This window comes from Salmo salar, chromosome 15, assembly GCF_965601325.2.
Source record: "Salmo salar chromosome 15, fSalSal1, whole genome shotgun sequence".
NCBI lineage: Eukaryota > Metazoa > Chordata > Actinopteri > Salmoniformes > Salmonidae > Salmo > Salmo salar.
The window spans coordinates 31,843,476-31,868,047 of NC_138305.1; the positions used below are offsets into that span (position 1 = coordinate 31,843,476).

The following is a 24,572-nucleotide window of genomic DNA, read 5'->3' on the forward strand; positions in this document are numbered from 1 at the left end:
GTCACGTCTAGGCTAATATGGCAAAAAAATTGCTAGCTAGCTAACCAACAACTGTAACAATGTATTTGAGCGATAACAAGTGCTCATTGTGCAAATGTATTTATGTTTTCAAGAACATTGGATATGAAATACAGTTTAAATGTTGTCAACAATTGAAGCCAATCCAGTCTGTTTTGCCCCATAGATTTTGTTGCTAAACAACCAACCCGTCTATAACTGTAAGGTGCTGGTAAACGTACCAGGGTGGTGAAGATGTAGTGGTAGTACTCGGTCATCATTCCCATGGCTAGAGCCTGTGGGGAAACAACAATACTGACTATGGTCATAGTGCCAACACAAATATACAGCATGTGTAAGTGCAGAGTAGACAAACATTTTTTTGGACCAAATTACTTTAGATAAGACAATATGCTAAACACATTTGGGGAATATCCTATTAACGTTTTATGTATTTTTTTTGGGCAACACACAGAGCAGATAATCAGAGCAATTTTTCAGAGTCATGATTCAGCACGCCTTTGTGGTGGATGTTTCACATTAAGAGGCCATGTTGGTGGCCATGCTGTATATAATTAGTAAACTGAACACGTCATCTACTCTGCCCGAGAACTGCTATTTTGGTGACAGATATGCACACTTCTCATTAAGAATGTGGCTTAATCATAATGTCTCAAACATGCCTGCGATCTGAGGCAGAGTTGCTAATTAAAACTTTATTGTGGCATAGAGCATCCATTATGGAAGACCAGTAATAGAACTCTAATATTCTAAAAGGAGATGAACGAGGAAAATTAAATATCCAAATGAGTCGGTTGCAGATAAAAAGGAATTGAATTACCAAAGGAATTGAATGACGGTGCTGGACCTTAAACCAAAGTATAAATAATAACTATTCAATGAGTGACTCATTATTCTGGAGATAATTCATATAAAGAAATCTAACAAAGTCTAAGAATAACAAAGTACAACATGTCTCTTGCCTAACTGACCTGTTTCAGGATCCAGGCAGCCATTTCATGGCCGCAGTCAAAGATCACGTGGAATTCCTTTGCTTTCTTCATCTCTTTCAGAAGTGGCTTGGCGTCCTTGGTCTCCGCCGGCAACTGTCGGATCTTCAAACGAATGTTGTATCGGGATGGCGCCTTGATCAGCTCCTGCAACCGAATAAGACCTACAGACCAAAAATGTACACCTTATACAAGAGTGGCAGGAATTTGAAAAATGTGTATGCAATGGAAATGAATAAAAGCGCGGCATTGGTAAGCCATACAGTTCAGATACAACCCAGCAGAATTGGTTCTGTGAACATTCCCAGAACATTCATTAGGTTGCCCCAACAGTTCGAAAAACACAAAAACTGTCCAGTTGTGCTGATGGTTATGCAATGTTTGTATAAAATATTATCTTGATGTTGCAAGAACCATACCAGAACAAATGTTGTTATTACATTACTTGGAAACCTAAAAACAACCTTAGGGGAATGTTCTGTGGTGGTAGTTACAGATGTTGTGCACAACATTGTAGTGAATGTTAGGAGAACATTCCAAGGATATATAAAAATTTAAAATAAAAACATTTTGTCATCAAAAGCATTATTTGAATGTTTTTGGGATGTTATCATCCTAATGTTAGATAAAACCATAACTAGAACTTAATATGAATGTTAGCTAATGTCCTGTGAATGTTCCCGGTTTGCTGGGAAGTCTTTTCAGTGAAAAAGCCCAAATACATGGCTCTCTATTCCATAATTGATCTGATTCTCCCACTCCCACTTGCCCTCTCCCACTTGTATTCTGACTCTTCTGATCACAGAAAAATCATTAAATCATGTCAATGGGAAACTTGCAACATTTTATTTTGAGGCAAGTCAGAATACCTCCCATGATACAGTTCTGCAGAACCTCCAACAGAGCTCTTCACCAACTCAACGCAAACGACAAAAAGCACTTTATTTACTCCAGCACCTTAAAAATGCAAATTCATACAGTACTCTCTACTCTAGAGTGGAATGACTTAAATCTGATAGAGAATGGATTGACTCTGGCTTTCCCCACACTATCTCTCTCCTTCCCAAGGTTCTGTTCTGATGGGAGCCTCTGTTTGCCTGACCACTACCCCCTAGGGAATGTAAACATACCACCTTTTCATATTGAGACACAAACTCCAACTTTCCATTTTCCACCAGCACTCCGTTAGAAATGTCTCAGAGGGACGATCTGAGATTACAACGAGTTTCTCCCCTCTCTACCGAGGACTTCTGAGGACTTGGCTCAGTCCTCCTTGGAGGACTTCTCCACCGAGGACTTCTGAGCCGTGGAATGAATGAAGGCTGGATTGATGGTAGAAATTATTACTTGTCATTGTTGTAGAAATGGATGGGTGTAGGAGGGAGAGAAGAAGAAGGTTTTTTTAAGAAGCACGTTAGGACTGCTCAGCCCCTTTTTCTTTGGGACAAAGTGCTGTGTGAGCAATTGAATGGTTTTACTGTGAGTCAGGACGATTCTCCCTTGGGAGTTTTATAAGGATTGCTGCAAAGTAGGAATGAGGAATGTCTCCTCGCATGTTGGAAGTACAGTCGTGGCCAAAAGTTTTGAGAATGACACAAATATAAATTTTCACAAAGTCTGTTGCCTCAGTTTGTATGATGCCAATTTGCATATACTCCATGAATGTTATAAAGAGTGATCAGATGAATTGCAATTAATTGCAAAGTCCGTCTTTGCCATGCAAATGAACTGAATCTCAAAACAATTATTCCACTGCATTTCAGCCCTGCCACAAAAGAACCAGCTGACATCATGTCAGTGATTCCCTCGTTAACACAGGTGTGAGTGTTGACGAGGACAATTCTGGAGATCACTCTGTCATGCTGATTGAGTTCGAATAACAGACTGGAAACTTCAAAAGGAGGGTGGTGCTTGGAATCATTGTTCTTCCTCTGTCAACCATGGTTACCTGCAAGGAAACACGTGCCGTCATCATTGCTTTGCACAAAAAGGGCTTCACAGGCAAGGATATTGCTGCCAGTAAGATTGCACCTAAATCAACCATTTATCGGATCATCAAGAACTTCAAGGAGAGTGGTTCAATTGTTGTGAAGAAGGCTTCAGGGTGCCCAAGAAAGTCCAGCAAGCGCCAGGACCGTCTCCTAAAGTTGATTCAGCTGCAGGATCTGGGCACCACCAGTACAGAGCTTGCTCAGGAATGGCAGCAGGCAGGTGTGAGTGCATCTGCAAAGACTTTTGGAGGATGGCCTGGTGTCAAGAAGGGCAGCAAAGAAGCCACTTCTCTCCAGGAAAAACATCAGGGACAGACTGATATTCTGCAAAGGGTACAGGGATTGGATTGCTGAGGACTGGGGTAAAGTCATTTTCTATGATGAATGCCCTTTCCGATTGTTTGGGGCATCCGGAAAAAAGCTTGTCCGGAGAAGACAAGGTGAGCGCTACCATCAGTCCTGTGTCATGCCAACAGTAAAGCATCCTGAGACCATTCATGTGTGGGGTTGCTTCTCAGCCAAGGGAGTGGGCTCACTCACAATTTTGCCTAAGAACACAGCCATGAATAAAGAATGGTACCAACACATCCCCCGAGAGCAACTTCTCCCAACCATCCAGGAACAGTTTGGTGACGAACAAGGCCTTTTCCAGCATGATGGAGCACCTTGCCATTAGGCAAAAGTGATAACTAAGTGGCTCGGGGAACAAAACATTGATATTTTGGGTCCATGGTCAGGAAACTCCCCAGACCTTAATCCCATTGAGAACTTGTGGTCAATCCTCAAGAGGCGGGTGGACAAACAAAAACCCACAAATTCTGACAAGCTCCAAGCATTGATTATGCAAGAATGGGCTGCCATCAGTCAGGATGTGGCCCAGAAGTTAATTGACAGCATGCCAGGGTGGATTGCAGAGGTCTTGAAAAAGAAGGGTCAACACTGCAAATACTGAGTATTTGCAACAACTTCATGTAATTGTCAATAAAAGCCTTTGACGCTTATGAAATGCTTGTAATTATGGTCTAAAGTATTACATAGTAACATCTGACAAAGATATTTAAAGACACTGAAGCAGCAAACTTTGTGGAAATTAATATTTGTGTCATTCTCAAAACTTTTGGCCACGACTGTACATACTGCAGTTGTGTGAGTGAGGGAGGTAGGTATTCCACGCACTGGGATCTTCACCTGAACTAATCCCAGAAGATCCCTACTCCAGTGTAATCTCAGAAGATCCCTACTCCGGCCATCTGTCCCTTCTCTGTTTTGGTCCGTACAGACACTTCGAAGGCATTAAGCGGAACATCTTTCTGGGGGAGAGCAACGTTTGGGAAACACTGTCAGGGCTGATGTTTGAGGGGCTGTGGATAATGCCGATCCTCAGACAGCTGTGTGTGAATATTTTATCCTCTCCGATAGTTCTTCCCGCCAGACGTCAGATATACTCCAATCACATAATGTCCTGGAGCATGAAGATGTGTGATTACAGTCCAAAGGTGTGTGTGTGTGTGTGTGTGTGTGTGTGTGTGTGTGTGTGTGTGTGTGTGTGTGTGTGTGTGTGTGTGTGTGTGTGTGTGTGTGTGTGTGTGTGTGTGTGTGTGTGTGTGTGTGTGCGTGTGTGTGTGTGCGTGTGTGTGTGGATCTGTGTGTGGTCCACATCATCCAGGCTCTCTCACCCCGACTCTGTCACTGTGAGGATTGGAGGTGGTGTGTTACACTAAAAACACTCCCCTTAAGGAGGAGGAAACTGCCAGGCTGACATGGTTAAGTAAACCTCCCCTTAAAGAACCTCTAACACCTCCCTCAGAATCCTTTGTGAGGGAATCAATACATGCCAGTGGGAGTTGTTGTGGTGGTGGGAGTAATGAAAAATGATTGCATCCAAAATGGAACCTTAATCTCTTAAGAGCCCTATGGGCCCTGGTCTAAAGTAGTGTAGAGAATAGGGAGCCCTATGGGCCCTGGTCTAAAGTAGTGTAGAGAATAGGGAGCCCTATGGGCCCTGGTCTAAAGTAGTGTAGAGAATAGGGAACCCCATAGGCCCTGGTCTAAAGTAGTGTAGAGAATAGGGACCCCTATGGCCCCTGGTCTAAAGTATTGTACTATATAGAGAATAGGGAGCCCTGGTCTAAAGTAGTGTACTATATAGAGAATAGGGAGCCATTTGGGACACACAAATGAGGAGGAGTGGAACAGTGGCCAATTAGATGACTCGTTGTAGTGGACGTTGAGTTGGACCATTTACTGTGCACTTAGCCAAGGTTAATATACTCTCACCATGCTACAGTGGCGACTCTCGACAAATAAAAATGTGTGTGACAGAGACATGGTCAGAAAAGGCAGTCACCAGGAGAATCCTGAAGGTCAATTTATTATGGTAAATAGGTCTTATTGAATCTCCCAGCTCATGGTACACTCAGAAAAAAAGGGTTTTCGGCTGTCCCCATAGGATAACTGTAACATCCGTCATTAAAGGTAGACCAAGGCGCAGCGTGGGTTGGGTTCATCATATTTTATTTAACGGTGAACCAGCAAAAAACAAAACAATGAAAAACACAACGAACAAAAAGTTTTGCAGGCTACTAACAGCAATACAAAAACAAGATCCCACAACTGACTGTGGGAAAAAGGGCTGCCTAAGTATGATTCCCAATCAGAAACAACGAATGACAGCTGCCTCTGATTGGAAACCATACTCGGCCAATAAAGAAAAAAAACATAGACATACAACACATAGAATGCCCACCCCATGTCACACCCTGACCTAACCAAATAGAGAAAAACGACTCTCAGGTCAGGACGTGACAGTACCCCCCCAAAGGTGCGGACTCACGGCCACAAACCTGAACCTATAGGGTAGGGTCCGGGTGGGCATCTACTCATGGTGGTGGCTCCGGTGTGTAGCCCCCACTCTGCCCGCTGATCCCTCCGCTTTTGTGTTACCGGAGGAACCAGACCGTGGATCAGCACCGGAGGCTCTGAACTGCCGACCGCCGCTGAAGACTCTGGGCTGCAGGCCGCCGCTGAAGACTCTGGGCTGCAGACCGTCGCTGAAGACTCTGGGCTGCAGACCGTCGCTGAAGACTCTGGGCTGCAGACCGTCCCTGAAGACTCGGGGCTGCAGACCGTCGCTGAAGACTCGGGGCTGCAGACCGTCGCTGAAGACTCTGGGCTGCAGACCGTCGCTGAAAACACTGGGCTGCAGACCGTCGCTGAAGACTCTGGGCTGCAGACCGTCGCTGAAGACTCGGGGCTGCAGACCATCGCTGAAGACTCGGGGCTGCAGACCGTAGCTGAAGACTCCGGACTGGGGAGCGTCGCTGGAGGCTCCGGACTGGAGAGCGTCTCTGTAGGTTCCGGACTGGGGACCGTCGCTGCAGGCTCCGTGCCATGGATCATCACTACTGGTTCCGCACCCTGGATCATCACTGGAGGCTTTGTGCCATGGATCATCACTGGAGGCTCTGACAAAACAGAGATGGCAGTAATAGGTTCCAAGGAACAAAGAGATGTGCTGTTGGATATGACAATTTATCTTGATGGTTGTACAGTCGTCTCAAATAAACCTGTGAAGGACCTCTGTGTTACTCTGGACTCTGATCTCTCTTTTGACGAACATATGAAGAACATTTCAGTGACAGCTTTTTTCCATCTTCGTAACATTTCAAAAGTCTGAAATGTTTTGCTAAAAAAAAAGATTAGCAAAAAACCTAATCCATAATCCATGCTTTTGTCACTTCTAGATTAGACTACTGTAATGCTCTATTCTCCAGCTACCCGGATAAAGCACTAAATATACTTCAATTTCTGCTAAACACGGCTGCTAGAATCTAGACTAGAATCCAGAAATGTGCTCATATAACTCAAGTGATCATGTTACTCCAGTGCTAGCCTGGCTTCCGGTTAAGGGTAAGGCTGATTTCAAAGTTTTACTGCTAACCTACAAAGCATTACATGGGCTTGCTCCAACCTATCTCTCCGTTTTGGTCCAGCCATGCATACCTACACGTACGCTACGGTCACAAGACGCAGGCCTCCTTATTGTCCCTAGAAATTCTAAGCAAACAGCTGGAGGCAGGGCTTTCTCCTATAGAGCTCAATTTTTATGGAATGGTCTGCCTATCCATGTGAGAGACGCAGACTCGGTCTTGACCTTTAAACCTTTACTGAAGACTCATCTCTTCAGTAGGTCCTATGATTGAGTGGTCTGGCCCAGGGGTGCGAAGGTGAACAGCAAGGCACTGGAGTAACGAACTGCCCTTGCTGTCTCTGCCTGGCCAGCTCCCCTATCTCCACTGGAATTCTCTGCCTGTGACACTATTAAGGGGGCTGAGTCACTGGCTTACTAGTGCTCTTCCATGCCGTCCCTAGGAAGGGTGCGTCACTTGAGCGGGTTGAGTCACAAACGTGATCTTCGGGTCCGGTTTTGCCCCCTCAGTCTCGTGTAGTGGAGGAGATCTTTGTGGGCTATACTCAGCCTTGTCTCAGGGTAGTACGTTGGTGGTCTGTTGATATCCCTCTAGTGGTGTGGGGGCTGTGCTTTGGCAAAGTGGGTGGGGTTATATCCTGCCTGGTTGGCCCTGTCTGGGGGTAACGTCGGACGGGTGACAGTGTCCCCCGACCCCACCCTGTCTCAGCCTATAGTATCCATACTGCAATAGTCTATGTGCCGGGGGGTTAGAGTCAGTCTGCTATATCTAATGTAATTATCCTGTCTACAGTGAGGGAAAAAAGTATTTGATCCCCTGCTGATTTTGTATGTTTGCCCACTGACAAAGAAATGATCAGTCTATAATTTTAATGGTAGGTTTATTTGAACAGTGAGAGACAGAATAACCAGAAAAAATCCAGAAAAACGCATGTCAAAAATGTTATAAATTGATTTGCATTTTAATGAGGGAAATAAGTATTTGACCCCTCTGCAAAACATGACTTAGTACTTGGTGGCAAAACCTTTGTTGGCAATCACAGAGGTCAGATGTTTCTCGTAGTTGGCCACCAGGTTTGCACACATCACAGGAGGGATTTTGTCCCACTCCTCTTTGCAGATCTTCTCCAAGTCATTAAGGTTTTGAGGCTGACGTTTGGCAACTCGAACCTTCAGCTCCCTCCCCAGATTTTCTATGGGATTAAGGTCTGGAGACTGGCTAGGCCACTCCAGGACCTTAATGTGCTTCTTCTTGATCCACTCCTTTGTTGCCTTGACCGTGTGTTTTGGGTCATTGTCATGCTGGAATACCCATCCACGACCCATTTTCAATGCCCTGGCTGAGGGAAGGAGGTTCTCACCCAAGATTTGACGGTACATGGACCCGTCCATCGTCCCTTTGATGCGGTGAAGTTGTCCTGTCCCCTTAGCAGAAAAACACCCCCAAAGCATAATGTTTCCACCTCCATGTTTGATGGTGGGGATGGTGTTCTTGGGGTCATAGGCAGCATTCTTCCTCCTCTAAACACGGCGAGTTAAGTTGATGCCAAAGAGCTCCATTTTGGTCTCATCTGACCTCAACACTTTCACCCAGTTGTCCTCTGAATCATTCAGATGTTCATTGGCAAACTTCAGACGGGCATGTATATGTGCTTTCTTGAGCAGGGGGACCTTGCGGGCGCTGCAGGATTTCAGTCCTTCACGGCATAGTGTGTTACCAATTGATTTCTTGGTGACTATGGTCCCAGCTGCCTTGAGATCATTGACATGATCCTCCCGTGTAGTTCTGGGCTGATTCCTCACCATTCTCATGATCATTGCAACCCCACGAGGTGAGATCTTGCATGGAGCCCCAGGCAGAGGGAGATTGACAATTATTTTGTGTTTCTTCCATTTGCGAATAATCGCACCAACTGTTGTCACCTTCCCACCAAGCTGCTTGGCGATGGTCTTGTAGCCCATTCCAGCCTTGTGTAGGTCTACAATCTTGTCCCTGACATCCTTGGAGAGCTCTTTGGTCTTGGCCATGGTGGAGAGTTTGGAATCTGATTGATTGATTGCTTCTGTGGACAGGTGTCTTTTATACAGGTAACAAACTGAGATTAGGAGCACTCCCTTTAAGAGTGTGTTCCTAATCTCAGCTCGTTTCCTGTATAAAAGACACCTGGGAGCCAGAAATCTTTCTGATTGCGAGGGGGTCAAATACTTATTTCCTTCATTAAACTCAGTTTTTCACAATTCATGACATTTAGTCCTAGTAAAAATTCCCTTTCTTAGGTCAGTTAGGATCACCACTGTATTTTAGGAATGTAAAATGTCAGAATAATAGTAGAGAGAATAATTTATTTCAGCTTTTATTTCTTTCATCACATTCCCAGTGGGTCAGAAGTTTACATACACTCAATTAGTATTTGGTAGCATTGCCTTTAAATTGTTGAACTTGGGTAAAACGTTTCGGCTAGCCTTCCACAAGCTTCCCACAATAAGTTGGGTGAATTTTTGGCCCATTCCTCCTGACAGAGCTGGTGTAACGGAGTCAGGTTTGTAGGCCTCCATGCTCGCACACGCTTTTTCAATTCTGCCCACAAATGTTCTATAGGATTGAGATCAGGGCTTTGTGATGGCCACTCCAATATCTTGACTTTGTTGTCCTTACGCCATTTTGCCACAACTTTGGAAGTATGCTTGGGCTCATTGTCCATTTGGAAGACCCATTTGCTACCAAGCTTTAACTTCCCGACTGATGTCTTGAGATGTTTTTTCAATATATCCACATAATTTTCTTTCCTAATGATGCCATCTATTTTGTGAAGTGCACCAGTCCCTCCAGTAGCAAAGCACCCCCACAACATGATGCTGCCACCCATGTACTTTACGTTTGGGATGGTGTTCTTTTGCATGCAAGCCTCCCCCTTTTCCTCCAAACAATACGATGGTCATTATGGCCAAACAGTTCTATTTTTGTTTCATCAGACCAGAGGACATTTCTCCAAAAAGTACGAGCTTTATCCACATGTGCAGTTGCAAACCGTAGTCTGGCTTTTTTGTGGTGGTTTTGGAGCAGTGGCTTCTTACTTGCTGAGCGGCCATTGAGGTTATGTCGATATAGGACTCGTTTTACTGTGGATATAGATACTTTTGTACCTGTTTCCTCCAGCATCTTCACAAGGTCCTTTGCTGTTGTTCTGGGATTGATTTGCATTTTCCCACCAAAGTACGTTCATCTCTAGGAGACAGAACAGGTCTCCTTCCTGAGCGGTATGATGGCTGCGTGGTCCCATGATGTTTATACTTGCGTACTATTTATTTTACAGATGAACGTGGTACCTTCAGGAATTTGGAAATTGCTCTCAAGGATGAACCAGACTTGTGGAGGTCTATAATTTATTTTCTGAGGTCTTGGCTGATTTCTTTTTATTTTCCCATGATGTCAAGCAAAGAGGCACTGAGTTTGAAGGTAGGCCTTGAAATACATCCACAGGTCCACCTCCAATTGACTCAAATTATGTCAATTAGCCTGTCAGAAGCTTCTAAAGCCATGACATAATTTTCTGGAATTTTCCAAGCTGTTTAAAGGCACAGTCAACTTAGTGTATGCAAACTTCTGACCCACTGGAATTGTGATACAGTGAATTATAAGTGAAATAATCTGTCTGTAAACAATTGTTGGAAAAATTACTTGTGTCATGCACAAAGTAGATGTCCTAACCAACTTGAGAAAACTTTAGTTTGTTAACAAGAAATGACTCCAACCTAAGTGTATGTAAACTTCCGACTTCAACTGTATTTAGCCTTGTGTTTTAGGTTAGTGTCCTGCTGAAAGGTGAATTTGTCTCCCAGTGTCTGTTGGAAAGCAGACTAATCCAGGTTTTCCTCTAGGACTTTGCATGTGCTTAGCTCCATTCTGTTTCTTTTTATATAAAAAAAGTCCTAGTTCTTGCCGATGACAAGCATACCCATAACATGATGCAGCCACCACTATGCTTGAAAATATGAAGTGTTAATCAGTGATGTCTTGTGTTGGATTTGATCCAACCATAATGCTTTGTAGTCAGGAAATAAAGTTAATTTCTTCGCCACATTTTTAGCAGTTTTACTTTAGTGCCTTATTGCGAACAAGATGCATATTTTGGAATATTTGTATTCTCTCCAGGCTTCCTTCTTTTCACTCTGTCATTTAGGTTCATTTTGTAGAGCAACTTCAATGTTGTTGATCCATCCTCAGTTTTCTCCTAACACATTTAACTTTATAACTGTTTTAAAGTCTGCATTGGTCTCATGGTGAAATCCCAGAGCGGTTTCCTACCTCTCTGGCAACAGAGTTAGGATGGACGCCTGTATATTTGCACTGACTGGGTGTATTGATAAACCATCCAAAGTGTAATTAATAACTAAACCATGCTCAAAAGGTTTGTTTTTACCCATCTACCAATAGGTGCCGTTCTTTGTGAGGCATTGGAAAATCTCCCTGGTCTTTGTGTGAATCTGTGTTTGAAACGCACTGCTCGACTGAGGGACCTTACAGATAATTATGTGTGTGGGGTACAGAGATGAGCTAGTCATTCAAAAATCATGTTACACACTATTATTGCACACATTGTGAGTCCATGCAACTTATTATATGTCTTGTTAAGCACACTTTTACTGCTGAACCTATTTAAGCTTGCAATAACAAAGGGGTTGAATACTTATGGACTCAAAACATTTCAGCTTTCCTTTTTTATTACTTGTTAAACATTTTTAAAACATAATTCCACTTTGACATTATGGGATATTGCATGTAGGCCAGTGATTCAAAATCTCTTTAATCCATTTTAAACTCAGGCTGTAACACAACAAACACAACATGTGGAAAAAGCCAACGGGTCTGAATAATTTCTGAAGGCACTGTATGCCTTCATTTTCCATAAATATAGACATTGAGCTTTCATTTGACACCCAGTTTGATATGCTCTTATGAACTTCCCATGTTGGTGCTCATGGGTCCTTTTACATAAATACAGAAGGCCAACTGAAGAAACCAATTGGATATATTGAGCAATAGACTCACCACGCAACTCATGTACTTGAACAAACAAATATGTTCAACATATTTTATCCAATTATGTTCCATGAAATTGACATCTTTATTCTTCCAAAGGATCGAAAATATGAGATGGACATTACGAAATGTTGTCCTCTCTCTAAAGCTGATGATGCCGTAGGCCTGAAAATGATCATGGTACTCAACGGTATGAAATATCGATGTGCTTGTAGAACGCACATCATGAGCCACTCCACACAGTCACAGCAGGCGATCCGGCAGACAGATACAGCTGGACGAGGACCCTCAGAGGACGTGTCTTTTATTCATGAGCTGTCAGCTCTCACATTCATTCTGCATGGCATTAATCTGAGGAGATGGTGGGTGAGGGTCATTCTGGGTAATGTGGTTTTTCAGAGATGCTCCCTCATATGAAAGGCTGAGGTTTTGACGTGGAGTACATATTCTCATCCAAGATGGCATAGCAGTCAGACGTCCTTTGTCCTCGTCGTGTCCCGTGTATATATATATTAATATATTTTCTTTGCATATCTTTTTATATATTTTTTCTTCTAAAAACTCAACTTCAAAACACTCTCCTGCAACCCACCTCACCAATTGTTTTTTTAAAAAAGTAAAGAAATCCACAACAGAAGCAAGCCAGAAGTTAGCCAGAAGTTAGCCAGTTCACAAGCTAACATTAGTATTCAGCTAACCATGGTTTGCGGTCATCAGCTATCCTTTAGCTTGAAAAGCTATCGGCAGTTTTTGTACAACGCGACTCAGACCAGAGCATACCGGACCTATTTTCTCTCCATATCCCCGCTTTTCTACCGCAAGCTCTGGACATTTACACCTGGATCTTACAGCTAGCTAGCTGCTATCCGAGTGACTATTGGCTAACGTCGGTCCGGAGCAAACATCAATTATTCCGGAGCTAGCCAGCTGAAGAGTTCCATCAGCCACTCCTGGGCTACAATCAACCCGTTTTACTGCCGATGCGGAGCCCCACCGGGCCTTCACGACTGGACTACCGACGTTATCTGCCCGAGGGAGTTATCCAACTGGCCCCTCTGTCGCGACGTAACCTGAACGTCCATCTGCGGCCCGCTAATCGTTAGCTGTCTTATCGGCTGCTATCTGAATAGGTCTATCGGACAATTTTCTTGGGCCACTATAACTATAACTATTTTGCCAATTGGATTGGTCCCCTCTACCACACGGAACCCCACTAATCTACCGACGGAAACGCACGAGGTGGCTAAAAACAGACCATCTTCTGCCAGCTCGCTACCCATGGCCCGGATAGCTGTCTGAATCGCCGTGACCCCAACCAACCTCACTACTCACTGGACCCTTATGATCACTCGGCTAAGCATGCATGCCTCTCCTTAATGTCAATATGCCTTGTCCATTGCTGTTCTGGTTAGTGTTTATTGGCTTATTTCACTGTAGAGCCTCTAGCCCTGCTCATTATACCTTATCCAACCTTTCAGTTCCACCACCCACACATGCGATGACATCACCTGGTTTCAATGATGTTTCTAGAGACAATATCTCTCTCATCATCACTCAATGCCTAGGTTTACCTCCACTGTATTCACATCCTACCATACCTTTGTCTGTACATTATACCTTGAAGCTATTTTATCGCCCCCAGAAACCTGCTAATTTTACTCTCTGTTCCAGACGTCCTAGACGACCAATTCTCATAGCTTTTAGCCGTACCCTTATCCTACTCCTCCTCTGTTCCTCTGGCGATGTAGAGGTGAATCCAGGCCCTGCAGTGCCTAGCTCCACTCCTATTCCCCAGGCGCTCTCTTTTGATGACTTCTGTAAACGTAATAGCCTTGGTTTCATGCATGTTAACATTAGAAGCCTCCTCCCTAAGTTTGTTTTATTCACTGCTTTAGCACACTCAAATTTACGTCCTGCAACACAAACTCAAAAAAGTTCTGGGACACTGTAAAGTCCATGGAGAATAAGAGCACCTTTTCCCAGCTGCCCATTGCACTGAGGTTAGGAAACTCTGTCACCACCGATAAATCCACTATAATTGAGAATTTCAATAAGCATTTTTCTACGGCTGGCCATAATTTCAACCTGGCTACCCCTACCCCCGGTCAACAGCACTGCACCCCCCACAGCAACTTGCCCAAGCCTTCCCCATTTCTCTTTCTCCCAAATCCAGTCAGCTGATGTTCTGAAAGAGCTGCAAAATCTGGACCCCTACAAATCAGCCGGGCTGGACAATCTGGACCCTTTCTTTCTAAAATGATCTGCAGAAATTGTTGCAACCCCTATTACTAGCCTGTTCAACCTCTCTTTCGTGTCATCTGAGATTCACAAAGATTGGAAAGCAGCTGCGGTCATCCCCCTCTTCAAAAGAAGGAACACTCTTGAACACTCTGCCTTTCTAAGGTCTTCGAAAGCCAAGACAACAAACAGATTACAGACCATTTCGAATCCCACCGTACCTTCTCCCGCTATGCAATCTGGTTTCAGAGCTGGTCATGGGTGCACCTCAGCCACGCTCAAGGTCCTAAACGATATCTTAACCGCCATTGATAAGAAACAATACTGTGCAGCCGTATTCATTGACCTGGCAAAGGCTTTCGACTCTGTCAATCATCACATCCTCATCGGCAGACTCAATAGTCTTGGTTTCTGAAATGATTGCCTCGCCTGGTTCACCAACTACTTCTCAGGTAGAGTTCAGTATGTCAAATCTGGGCCTGTTGGCCGGACCTCTGGTAGTCTCTATGGGGGTGTCACAGGGTTCAATTCTTGGGCCGACTCTCTTCTCTGTATACATCAATGATGTCGCTCTTGCTGCTGGTGAGTCTCTGATCCACCTCTACGCAGACGACACTATTCTGTATACTTCTGGCCCTTCTTTGGACACTGTTAAGAACCCTGCAGACGAGCTTCAATGCCATACAACTCTCATTCCGTGGCCTCCAACTGCTCTTAAATACAAGTAAAACTAAATGCATGCTCTTCAACCGATCGCTGCCTGCACCTGCCCGCCCGTCCAGCAACACTACTCTGGACGGTTCTGACTTAGACTATGTGGACAACTACAAATACCGAGGTGTCTGGTTAGACTGTAAACTCTCCCTCCAAATCTAGAATTGGCTTCCTATTTCGCAACAAAGAATCCTTCACTCATGCTGCCAAACATACCCTCGTAAACCTGACCATCCCACCGATCCTCGACTTCAGCGATGTCATTTACAAAATAGCCTCCAATACCCTACTCAATAAATTGGATGCAGTCTATCACAGTCCCATTCGTTTTGTCACCAAAGCCCCATATACTACCCACCACTGTGACCTGTATGCTCTCGTTGGCTGGCCCTCGCTTCATACTCGTCGCCAAACCCACTGGCTCCAGGTCATCTACAAGACCCTGCTAGGTAAAGTCCCCCCTTATCTCAGCTCGCTGGTCACCATAGCAACACCCACCTGTTGCACGCGCTCCGGCAGTTATATCTCACTGGTCACCCTCATAGCCAATTCCTCCTTCGGCCGCCTCTTCTTCCAGTTCTCTGCTGCCAATGACTGGAACGAACTACAAAAATCTCTGAAAGTGGAAACACTTATCTCCCTCACTAGCTTTAAGCACCAACTGTCAGAGCAGCTCACAGATTACTGCACCTGTACATAGCCCATCTATAATTTAGCCCAAACAACTTCCTCTTCACCTACTGAATTTATTTATTTATTTTGCTCCTTTGCACCCTATTATTTCTATTTCTACTTTGCACTTTCTTCCACTGCAAATCTACCATTCCAGTGTTTTACTTGCTATATTGTATGTACTTCGCCACTATGGCCTTTTTTTGCCTTTACCTCCCTTATCTCACCTAATTTGCTCACATTCTATATAGACTTATTTTTCTACTGTATTATTGACTGTATGTTTGTTTTACTCTATGTGTAACTCTGTGTTATTGTATGTGTCAAACTGCTTTGCTTTATCTTGGCCAGGTCGCAATTGTAAATGAGAACTTGTTCTCAACTTGCCTACCTGGTTAAATAAAGGTGAAATAAAAATCAATTTAAAAAAACATCTAGAGGGCTTTGAGGGGGCTACATTTTTCACGGCCAAACCCTCAGTGCTGAACTCTTAGGGGAGAGAACAGAACAGTTTTTCTCCTCTGCACCCCTGGATCTATGTAACGGAATGACAATTCACCTCCCATTTTTATTGCCCAGCACAAGACTCAAACCGGCAACCAAGAAGCTACTGGTCCACTTCTCTAAACTCTCAGCTACCTACCACCCCTATAAAAAGCTGTGTTTGTGTTTGAGTAACAGTTTTTAGTTTACAATTGTATGTATTTTAACTCCCTTTGATGATCATTCACTAACATCACCATCTTCATCATCACCAATTGACTCATCACCATCACCATCATCACCATCCTCATCATCACCATCATCATAAACATCGTCACCATGACCACCATCATCAGAGATATCTGTACCTGTGCTGTCATCATAGACCACAGTGACCGTCCTCCATTTGAAGAAGTGCACCAGGTCCAGGATGGCCCGGCTGAGGGACTGGAAGTCTGGGTAGAGGCTGATGTAGTAAGAGTCCCTGTTGTCTGATACCTGGAGGGAAGCAAAAGTTATTCCCCTACCTAAGAATGGTAAAGCCCCCTTAACTGGCTCAAATAGCCTACCAATCAGCCAGTTACCAACCCTTAGTAAACTTCTGGAAAAAATTGTGTTTGACCAGATACAATCCTATTTTACAGTAAACAAATTGACAACAGACTTTCAGCACACTTATAGGGAAGGACATTCAACAAGCACAGCAATTACACAAATGACTGATGATTGGCTGAGAGAAATTGTCGATAAAAGGTTTGTGGGGGCCGTTTTGTTAGATATAACTGCAGCTTTTGACATTGTCAATCATAGTCTGTTGCTGGAAAAATGTACACCTCCTATAATATTGTGGATAAAGTGTTACCTGTCTAACATAAAACAGAGGGTGTTCTTAATGGAAGCCTCTCCAACACAAAATCCAGGTAGAATCAGGAATTCCCCAGGGCAGCAGTCTTGGCCCCTTACTTTTTTCAATCTTTGCTAACGACATGCCACTGGCTTTGAGTAAAGCCAGCGTGTCTATTTATATGGAAGACTCAACACTATACACGTCAGCTACCACAGCGACTGAAATGACTGCAACACTTAAGAAAGAGCTGCAGTCAGTTTCAGAATGGGTGGCAAGGAATAAGTTAGTCCTAAATATTTCAAAAACTAAAAGCATTGTATTTGGGACAAATCATTCACTAAACTCTAAACCTCAAATAAATATTGTAATGAATAATGTGGAAATTGAGCAAGTTGAGGAGACTAAACTGGATTGTAAACTGTCATGGTCAAAACATGTTGATACAACAGTCGCTAAGATGGGGAGAAGTCTGTCCATAATAAAGCTCTGCTCTGCATTCTTAACAGCACTATCAACAAGGCAGGTCCTACAGGCCCTAGTTTTGTCGCACCTGGACTACTCTTCAGTCATGTTATCAGGTGCCACAAAGAGGGACTTATAAACACTGCAATTGGCTCAGAACAAGGCCGCACGGCTGGCCCTTGGATGTACACAGAGAGCTAACAATAATATGCATGTCAATCTCTCCTGGCTGAAAGTGGAGGAGAGATTGACTTCACCACTACTTGTATTTATGAGAGGTGTTGACATGTTGAATGCACCAAGCTGTCTGTCTAAACTACTGGCACAGGGCTCGGACACACATGCATACCCCACAAGACATGCAACAAGAGGTCTCTTCACAGTCCCCAAGTCCAGAACAGACTGTGGGAGGCACACAGTACTACATAGAGCCATGACTACATGGAACTCATACCAGCAGTAAAATTAGATAAAGAAACTGATAAAAATACACCTTATGGAACAGCGGGGACTTTGAAGCAACACAAACATAGACACATGCATACACACACATGATAACATACACATTATACACACATGTACACAAGGATTTTGTGTTATAGATACAGTACTGTATGTGGTAGAAGAGTAGAGGTCCGAGGGCACACACTTAATATGTTGTGAAATCTGTTATGAATGTATTGTAATGTTTTTAAAATGTATAACTGCCTTAATTTTGCTGGACCCCATGAAAAGTATCTGCTGCCATGGCAGCAGCTAATGGGGATCAATAATAAATACAAAAAACAAATACAAATACACCTGGTGCTTCCACTTGGTCTGGATGTGGGGCACCCCCAGGGCATTACAAATGGACTGGACTGCGTTGGCCGACGAGCTGTGGGAGGGGCCAAAGATGGCTGCCACTCCCAGGGAGAGCTGGTCACAGGCTGGGGGGGAAAGAGACAGAAAGAGAGGTGTTTGTTAGATACGTGTTTAGGTTCGTTAGAGTAGTGTTTAGGTTCGTTAGGATAGTGTTTAGGTTTGTTAGAGCAGTGTTTAGGTGGAAGCCTTCAGCTCCTCGCTGCTCTACTGTCCATACAATGCACCATGGGAATGCTGATCAAGAAAGTCCCTTTAGTCTTTCCCACATTGGATCAAGGAAGGACACAAGAAGGATGTCGGTCACACTTTGCATTGAGTCACACAGATACCAGTAGGAGTACTGCATTTTGACCTAAAACGACCATAACACTAAATATAACATACTTAGCCTTAATTTAGAATTACTTAGCCTTAATTTAGACTTACTTAGGCTTAATTTAGAGTTATTTAACCTTCATTTAGTTATTTAGCCTTAATTTAGTTATTTAGCCTTCATTTAGAGTTACTTAGCCTTCATTTAGAGTTGCGTAGCCTTCATTTAGTGCTACTTAGCCTTCATTTAGCCTTACGTAGCCTTCATTTAGAGTTGCGTAGTCTTCATTTAGTGCTACTTAGCCTTCATTTAGCCTTACGTAGCCTTCATTTAGAGTTGCGTAGTCTTCATTTAGTGCTACTTAGCCTTCATTTGGAGTTACTTAGCCTTAATTTAGAATTACATATCCTTCATTTAGAGTTACATATCCTTCATTTAGAGTTATGTAGCCTTCATTTAGAGTTACATATCCTTCATTTAGAGTTATGTAGCCTTCATTTAGAGTTACATATCCTTCATTTAGAGTTATGTAGCCTTCATTTAGAGTTACGTAGCCTTCATTTAGTGCTACTTAGCCTTCATTTGGAGTTACTTAGCCTTAATTTAGAGTTACATATCCTTCATTTAGAGTTATGTAGCCTTCATTTAGAGTTACGTAGCCTTCATTTAGAGTTACGTAGCCTTCATTTAGAGTTATGTAGCCTTAATTTAGAGCTACGTAGCCTTCATTTAGAGTTATGTAGCCTTCATTTAGCCTTACGTAGCCTTCATTTAGATATACGTAGCCTTCATTTAGAGTTACGCAGATTTCATTTAGAGTTAAGTAGTTTTAATTTAGAGCTATGTAGCCTTCATTTAGCGTTACATAGCCTTAATTTAGAGCTATGTAGCCTTCATTTAGAGTTACGTAGCCTTCATTTAGAGTTACCTAGCCTTCATTTAGAGTTACCGAGCCTAGAATTCATACATTTTTATTTTTTACTATTAGTCACTTATGTATTTCAAAAATGAAAATCTCATGGAATATTACCATGTGAACCATATTTCTCCTATGTAACATGATCGAGCTTCATCCGATGCAATCCGTTAGTTGGCAGCATCAGTAAAATATTTCTCAACAGCTATTCAGAGTGAGTCATTCTCAATCACTTTCTGTTCCCACATTTCACAGAAACCCTTATTGTTAGTCATAATCACCTACAAACAAATAAGAAATCCACAAATAACTAATCACAGCGATACTCTGAATTATTAAAGCTAATAACAGATGCAGCTGTCATAACACAACCTGTAGCTCCTACCCAGACCACCCTCTAGCAATTCTTCGTGATGATATCCAAAAGTGAAAACCTCACCCATTGGGAACTCCAGGCAGGCTCAAACAAACTCTTCGAATTTATTTGAATTTGTATTCACTAGGAACCAAACAGAAGCAAATGGCTAAAACACGGAGGGATTAACCTGAACTTGTCCAATAAGAAATGCTTGTTTTCTTTGCAAAATGTTTTCCGTTACAAAATGTTTTGCTATGGTGTGCACTAATGAATACACCCCAGGTCTACTTCCTATCCTCCTCAGCCTCTCACCTTTTCTGGAGGCCTCGAAGCTGTCAAAGATGTTTATTCTCTGGATGTCATATGTGAGTGTGGTGTTGGGCAGCAGGGTGCGGTTCCTGTTGATTGTGTTCAAGGCAAATTTAAAGGCGAGTTCCTCTGCTCCTGATGGGCCGCTTTCGATGGATTCAAATATTCCTCCTGAGGGACAGAAGAGCAACAGGTGGAAGACCAATAAGGTTCAATCTAAATTTCCCTGTCCAATAATTGCAATGGATTCTCCTCCAACATAAAACAGGTGACATTGAAGTGTTGGGGGTACGATCGATATAGCAAAGTTAATTATAGCTGTGCTTATTTTTTATAAAACATTGTAACAATTATATTCTCAGCTGCCTTCATGTCCTTTCCTATTAAGCAACAGTGTCATAATCAACATGCATTAATTGACATGAGGAGTGGAGAGAGAGCTTTATTGTGATGTTTTGGGACAGTGGACTAAAGAGAGCTGCATTTGCATTCGCTTACTCGTCTGTGTAATTAACAACGATTTGAGTGGACAGGAGGTGAGTTCAGGGGTCATGACCCCCTCTTTCTCCCTCTCTTTCTCTCTCCCTCTTTCTTTCTCTCTCCTGCAGCTTTGACAGAAAAGTTCCTTTCCTCCGCTTTGATCCCGTCATTTCCATGTAAAAGGACCCATGAGCACTAACATGGGAAGTTCATAGGAGCATGTCAAATTGGGTGTCAAATGACAGCTAAGATTCTATATTATTGAGAAATTAAGGCATATATACATTGTTCCACCATTTTCCATCCTACAAATTAGGAATATGCAAAGGCTTTGATTTCTGGTCAAACAGATGGAAAAGGGGTCTTAGAAAACATTTACCAGAAAAAGTCTTAAATGGTATTAGAAATACATTAAAACAGTGTTGAAGTGAAGACACCCTGCCAGCTAATATCAACATTAATATTTTGTTTTGGATGCATTTTTCTTCCTTCTGTAAGTTTAAGTAACATTGCATTGTGCCTTCAAATTCTCTTACCAAAAACCAACATATCTTGGAAAGATTTTCTAATTTCTCTCCCTCACGAGGAGGGGGGATAATGAAAGTTCACAGAAGTAACAAGTAAAGGTAGACCTATCAATTTGTTATAGAGATTTTTTTAACTGTTATCAAATTGAAAAATCAGCAACAGATTTTCTGCAATTGAATTGACTACAATAGTATGTCATAGTAGTCCCAAACCACAGTTGGGTTCAAAAGTTTAGACAGCCCAGTACAGTAGAGTACAGCACAGCACAATAAAGCACAGTAGAGTAAAGTAAAGAAAAGTATAGTTCAGTACAGTACAATACAGTACATTATAGTGTACTCAACTCTAGTGTGCTCTGTGTACTGTACTGAACTCTACTGTGCTTAACTATACTATACTGTACTGTACTGTTCTGTGCTTGGCTATACTGTACTGTTCTGTGCTTGGCTATACTGTACTGTGCTGTACCTTGATGTCCAAACAATGCTGAAATTAAGGGGTAGAAAGAGAGAGTGTGTGTGAGACAGAGAGAGAGAGAGAGAGAGAAAGAGAGAGAGAGAGAGAGAGAGAGGAAAGCCAGGTGAATTCAGCAGAGCTAGCCGAGCAGCTGTTTACACAGACCGACTAATTGAGGGACCCAATGAGAACTTGAGATCCTCCAGACCAGTAGTGCTGAGTCAGACCCTTTACTTTAAAGTGGTTCATCGACTTTAAAACTTAAAACTTCCCAGAGGCAGTTTCTGGTCACCGGGAGTTCTAGTTACATACTCAATGTACTCAGTTCTGAATTTCTTCTTTATATTAGTTGAGGGTTTTTCCACTCCTTTTGTATTTTATTTTATTGGCGAGAGACAGAGAAGAGACAGGAAAGTGAGTTGGAGAGAGGGTGTTAGAATGGTGTGTGTCAGATTTAAACACATTCTAACGCCGCCATACATTTGCTCAGGAGACAATGGAGCAAACCACAAGGCTATCCAGGCCACAGAAACAATGGAGCGAACCATTAGACAACCCCAGGGCATAGAAACAATGGAGATAACCATTAGACCACCCCAGACCAGAGAAATTCTAGGTTTAATTGAAATCGTCCTTCAAGGTTCCTGTATCAAAAAGATTCATAGACACTAGTCCTAGTAGCCAGACAACACGGAACACCTTAGCCTTGCCACAGCTTACAGTACAAACTCCTAATCAAGGAGGTTCAGTGTAGTCTGTGGACTGTTAACAGTCTTAGTACCACTTCAAATAACCCAAGGAACGATGCTTCCACCCACACCGTCCAGACCTCTCAGTGAAGTGCAGTTACCATGGCGATCCCAGGTCTCTCTCAGCAGTGATCGAAACCCCTTAACATTTTTGAATGATTTACAATTTGATTGGAAAGTGCTCTCCAGGTGCTCCGCTCTCATGCTGTTCAGAATCATGACATGACTTGACAACAACATAACATCTGCTATATCGTAGTGAAACTACCTTAACGATGACAGATCAGGTTATTATGTAGTAGTTAAACATCCAAATACCCCAACGAATGCTCATAGACCTCCTAATGCTCCAAATGCCATGTAGGTATTAAACAACACTACCATCAAGCAAAGACTTGTTTCAAAGTTCACCATTCCAAAAAACGGGCATAGCACTGAGCATGGACTTTGACTAAACCTGGCTAGATCTGCTCTCCACCACCCAAAAGACCAGAGACTTACCACTCAATGACTAGAGCGGGAGAATGAAAGAAACTCAAATCAATATTTCCAGAGGAGTTAACCCAGAGTTCAAGAGTCCAGAGTTGCTTCCCTATAGCTTCATTCCATGGGCGAGCTAAGAGTTTGACGTGATCCAAGCTCAAAGAGTTTCACTGAGCATTAAAGTCTGTTTATTGATTCAATTGTAGCATGAAGGGAGGGAGCGAGGTAGTGAAAAGAAGACACAAAAGGATAGAGGATGAGCCCCCCTCTTCCAGACCCTATGCATATAGGAAGATTTTTTGTTTTAAGTAAGAGTGAAGAAAAGAAACAGCGAGAGAGCGAGAGAAGACCTCCATGTACTGGCAGGGGTGAAAGCAGGGACTGAGAGAAGAAGACTCAACCAGCTAGAGGCATCACCATATTCTGTTGATTGAACATCACAATATGCATGCCTCATTTAGAAAGTAATGTTAACATACACATCAGACAGCATGCTGTAGGAACACTGAGAGAGGTGCTAAACCTATACATCAGACAGCATGCTGTAGGACCACTGAGAGAGGTGTTAAACCTATACATCAGATAGCATGCTGTAGGAACACTGAGAGAGGTGCTAAACCTACACATCAGACAGCATGCTGTAGGACCACTGAGAGAGGTGCTAAACCTATACATCAGACAGCATGCTGTAGGAACACTGAGAGAGGTGCTAAACCTACACATCAGACAGCATGCTGTAGGACCACTGAGAGAGGTGCTAAACCTACACATCAGACAGCATGCTGAAGGACCACTGAGAGAGGTGCTAAACCTATACATCAGACAGCATGCTGTAGGAACACTGAGAGAGTTGCTAAACCTATACATCAGACAGCATGCTGAAAGACCACTGAGAGAGGTGCTAAACCTACACATCAGACAGCATGCTGTAGGACCACTGAGAGAGGTGCTAAACCTACACATCAGACAGCATGCTGTAGGAACACTGAGAGAGGTGCTAAACCTATACATCAGACAGCATGCTGTAGGACCACTGAGAGAGGTGCTAAACCTACACATCAGACAGCATGCTGTAGGACCACTGAGAGAGGTGCTAAACCTACACATCAGACAGCATGCTGTAGGACCACTGAGAGAGGTGCTAAACCTATACATCAGACAGCATGCTGTAGGAACACTGAGAGAGGTGCTAAACCTACACATCAGACAGCATGCTGAAGGACCACTGAGAGAGGTGATCTCTGGAAGCTACAGTAGCTGACAAGAAAAAAGTCCTGCACTTATGTAGAGTTACAACACCATACAGTACCATGCTTCTTTAAATGGAGTTGACCTGCTCAGTAAGTCACAAAATTAGTGCTGCCTGTGCTGTACTATAGTTCCTCTGGTTATATATAGAGGGGTACACTATAGTTCCTCTGGTTATATATAGAGGGGTACACTATATTTCCTCTGGTTATATATAGAGGGGTACACTATATTTCCTCTGGTTATATATAGAGGGGTACACTATAGTTCCTCTGGTTATATATAGAGGGGTAAACAATAATTCCTCTGGTTATATATCGAGGGGTAAACTATAGTTCCTCTAGTTATATATAGAGGGGTAAACTATAGCTACTCTAGATATATATAGAGGGGTAAACTATAGTTCCTCTGGTTATATATAGAGGGGTAAACTATAGTTCCTCTGGTTATATATCGAGGGGTAAACTATAGTTCCTCTGGTTATA

At 43.0% G+C, this 24,572-nt stretch overlaps 1 protein-coding gene across 1 annotated transcript in view; it reads right to left on the minus strand.

The window, feature by feature from the left end:
- The window catches only part of LOC106571163 (glutamate receptor ionotropic, kainate 2), a 170,331-nt gene that overhangs the window by 103,449 nt on the left and 42,310 nt on the right, over window positions 1-24,572 (minus strand). The window contains exons 2-6 of the mRNA XM_045695592.2: window positions 20,147-20,314; window positions 18,185-18,312; window positions 16,443-16,572; window positions 990-1,171; window positions 240-293 (exon numbers count right to left, since the gene is read on the minus strand). Coding sequence (XP_045551548.1) covers window positions 240-293; window positions 990-1,171; window positions 16,443-16,572; window positions 18,185-18,312; window positions 20,147-20,314 — 662 coding nt within the window. The remainder of the gene's footprint in view (window positions 1-239; window positions 294-989; window positions 1,172-16,442; window positions 16,573-18,184; window positions 18,313-20,146; window positions 20,315-24,572) is intronic.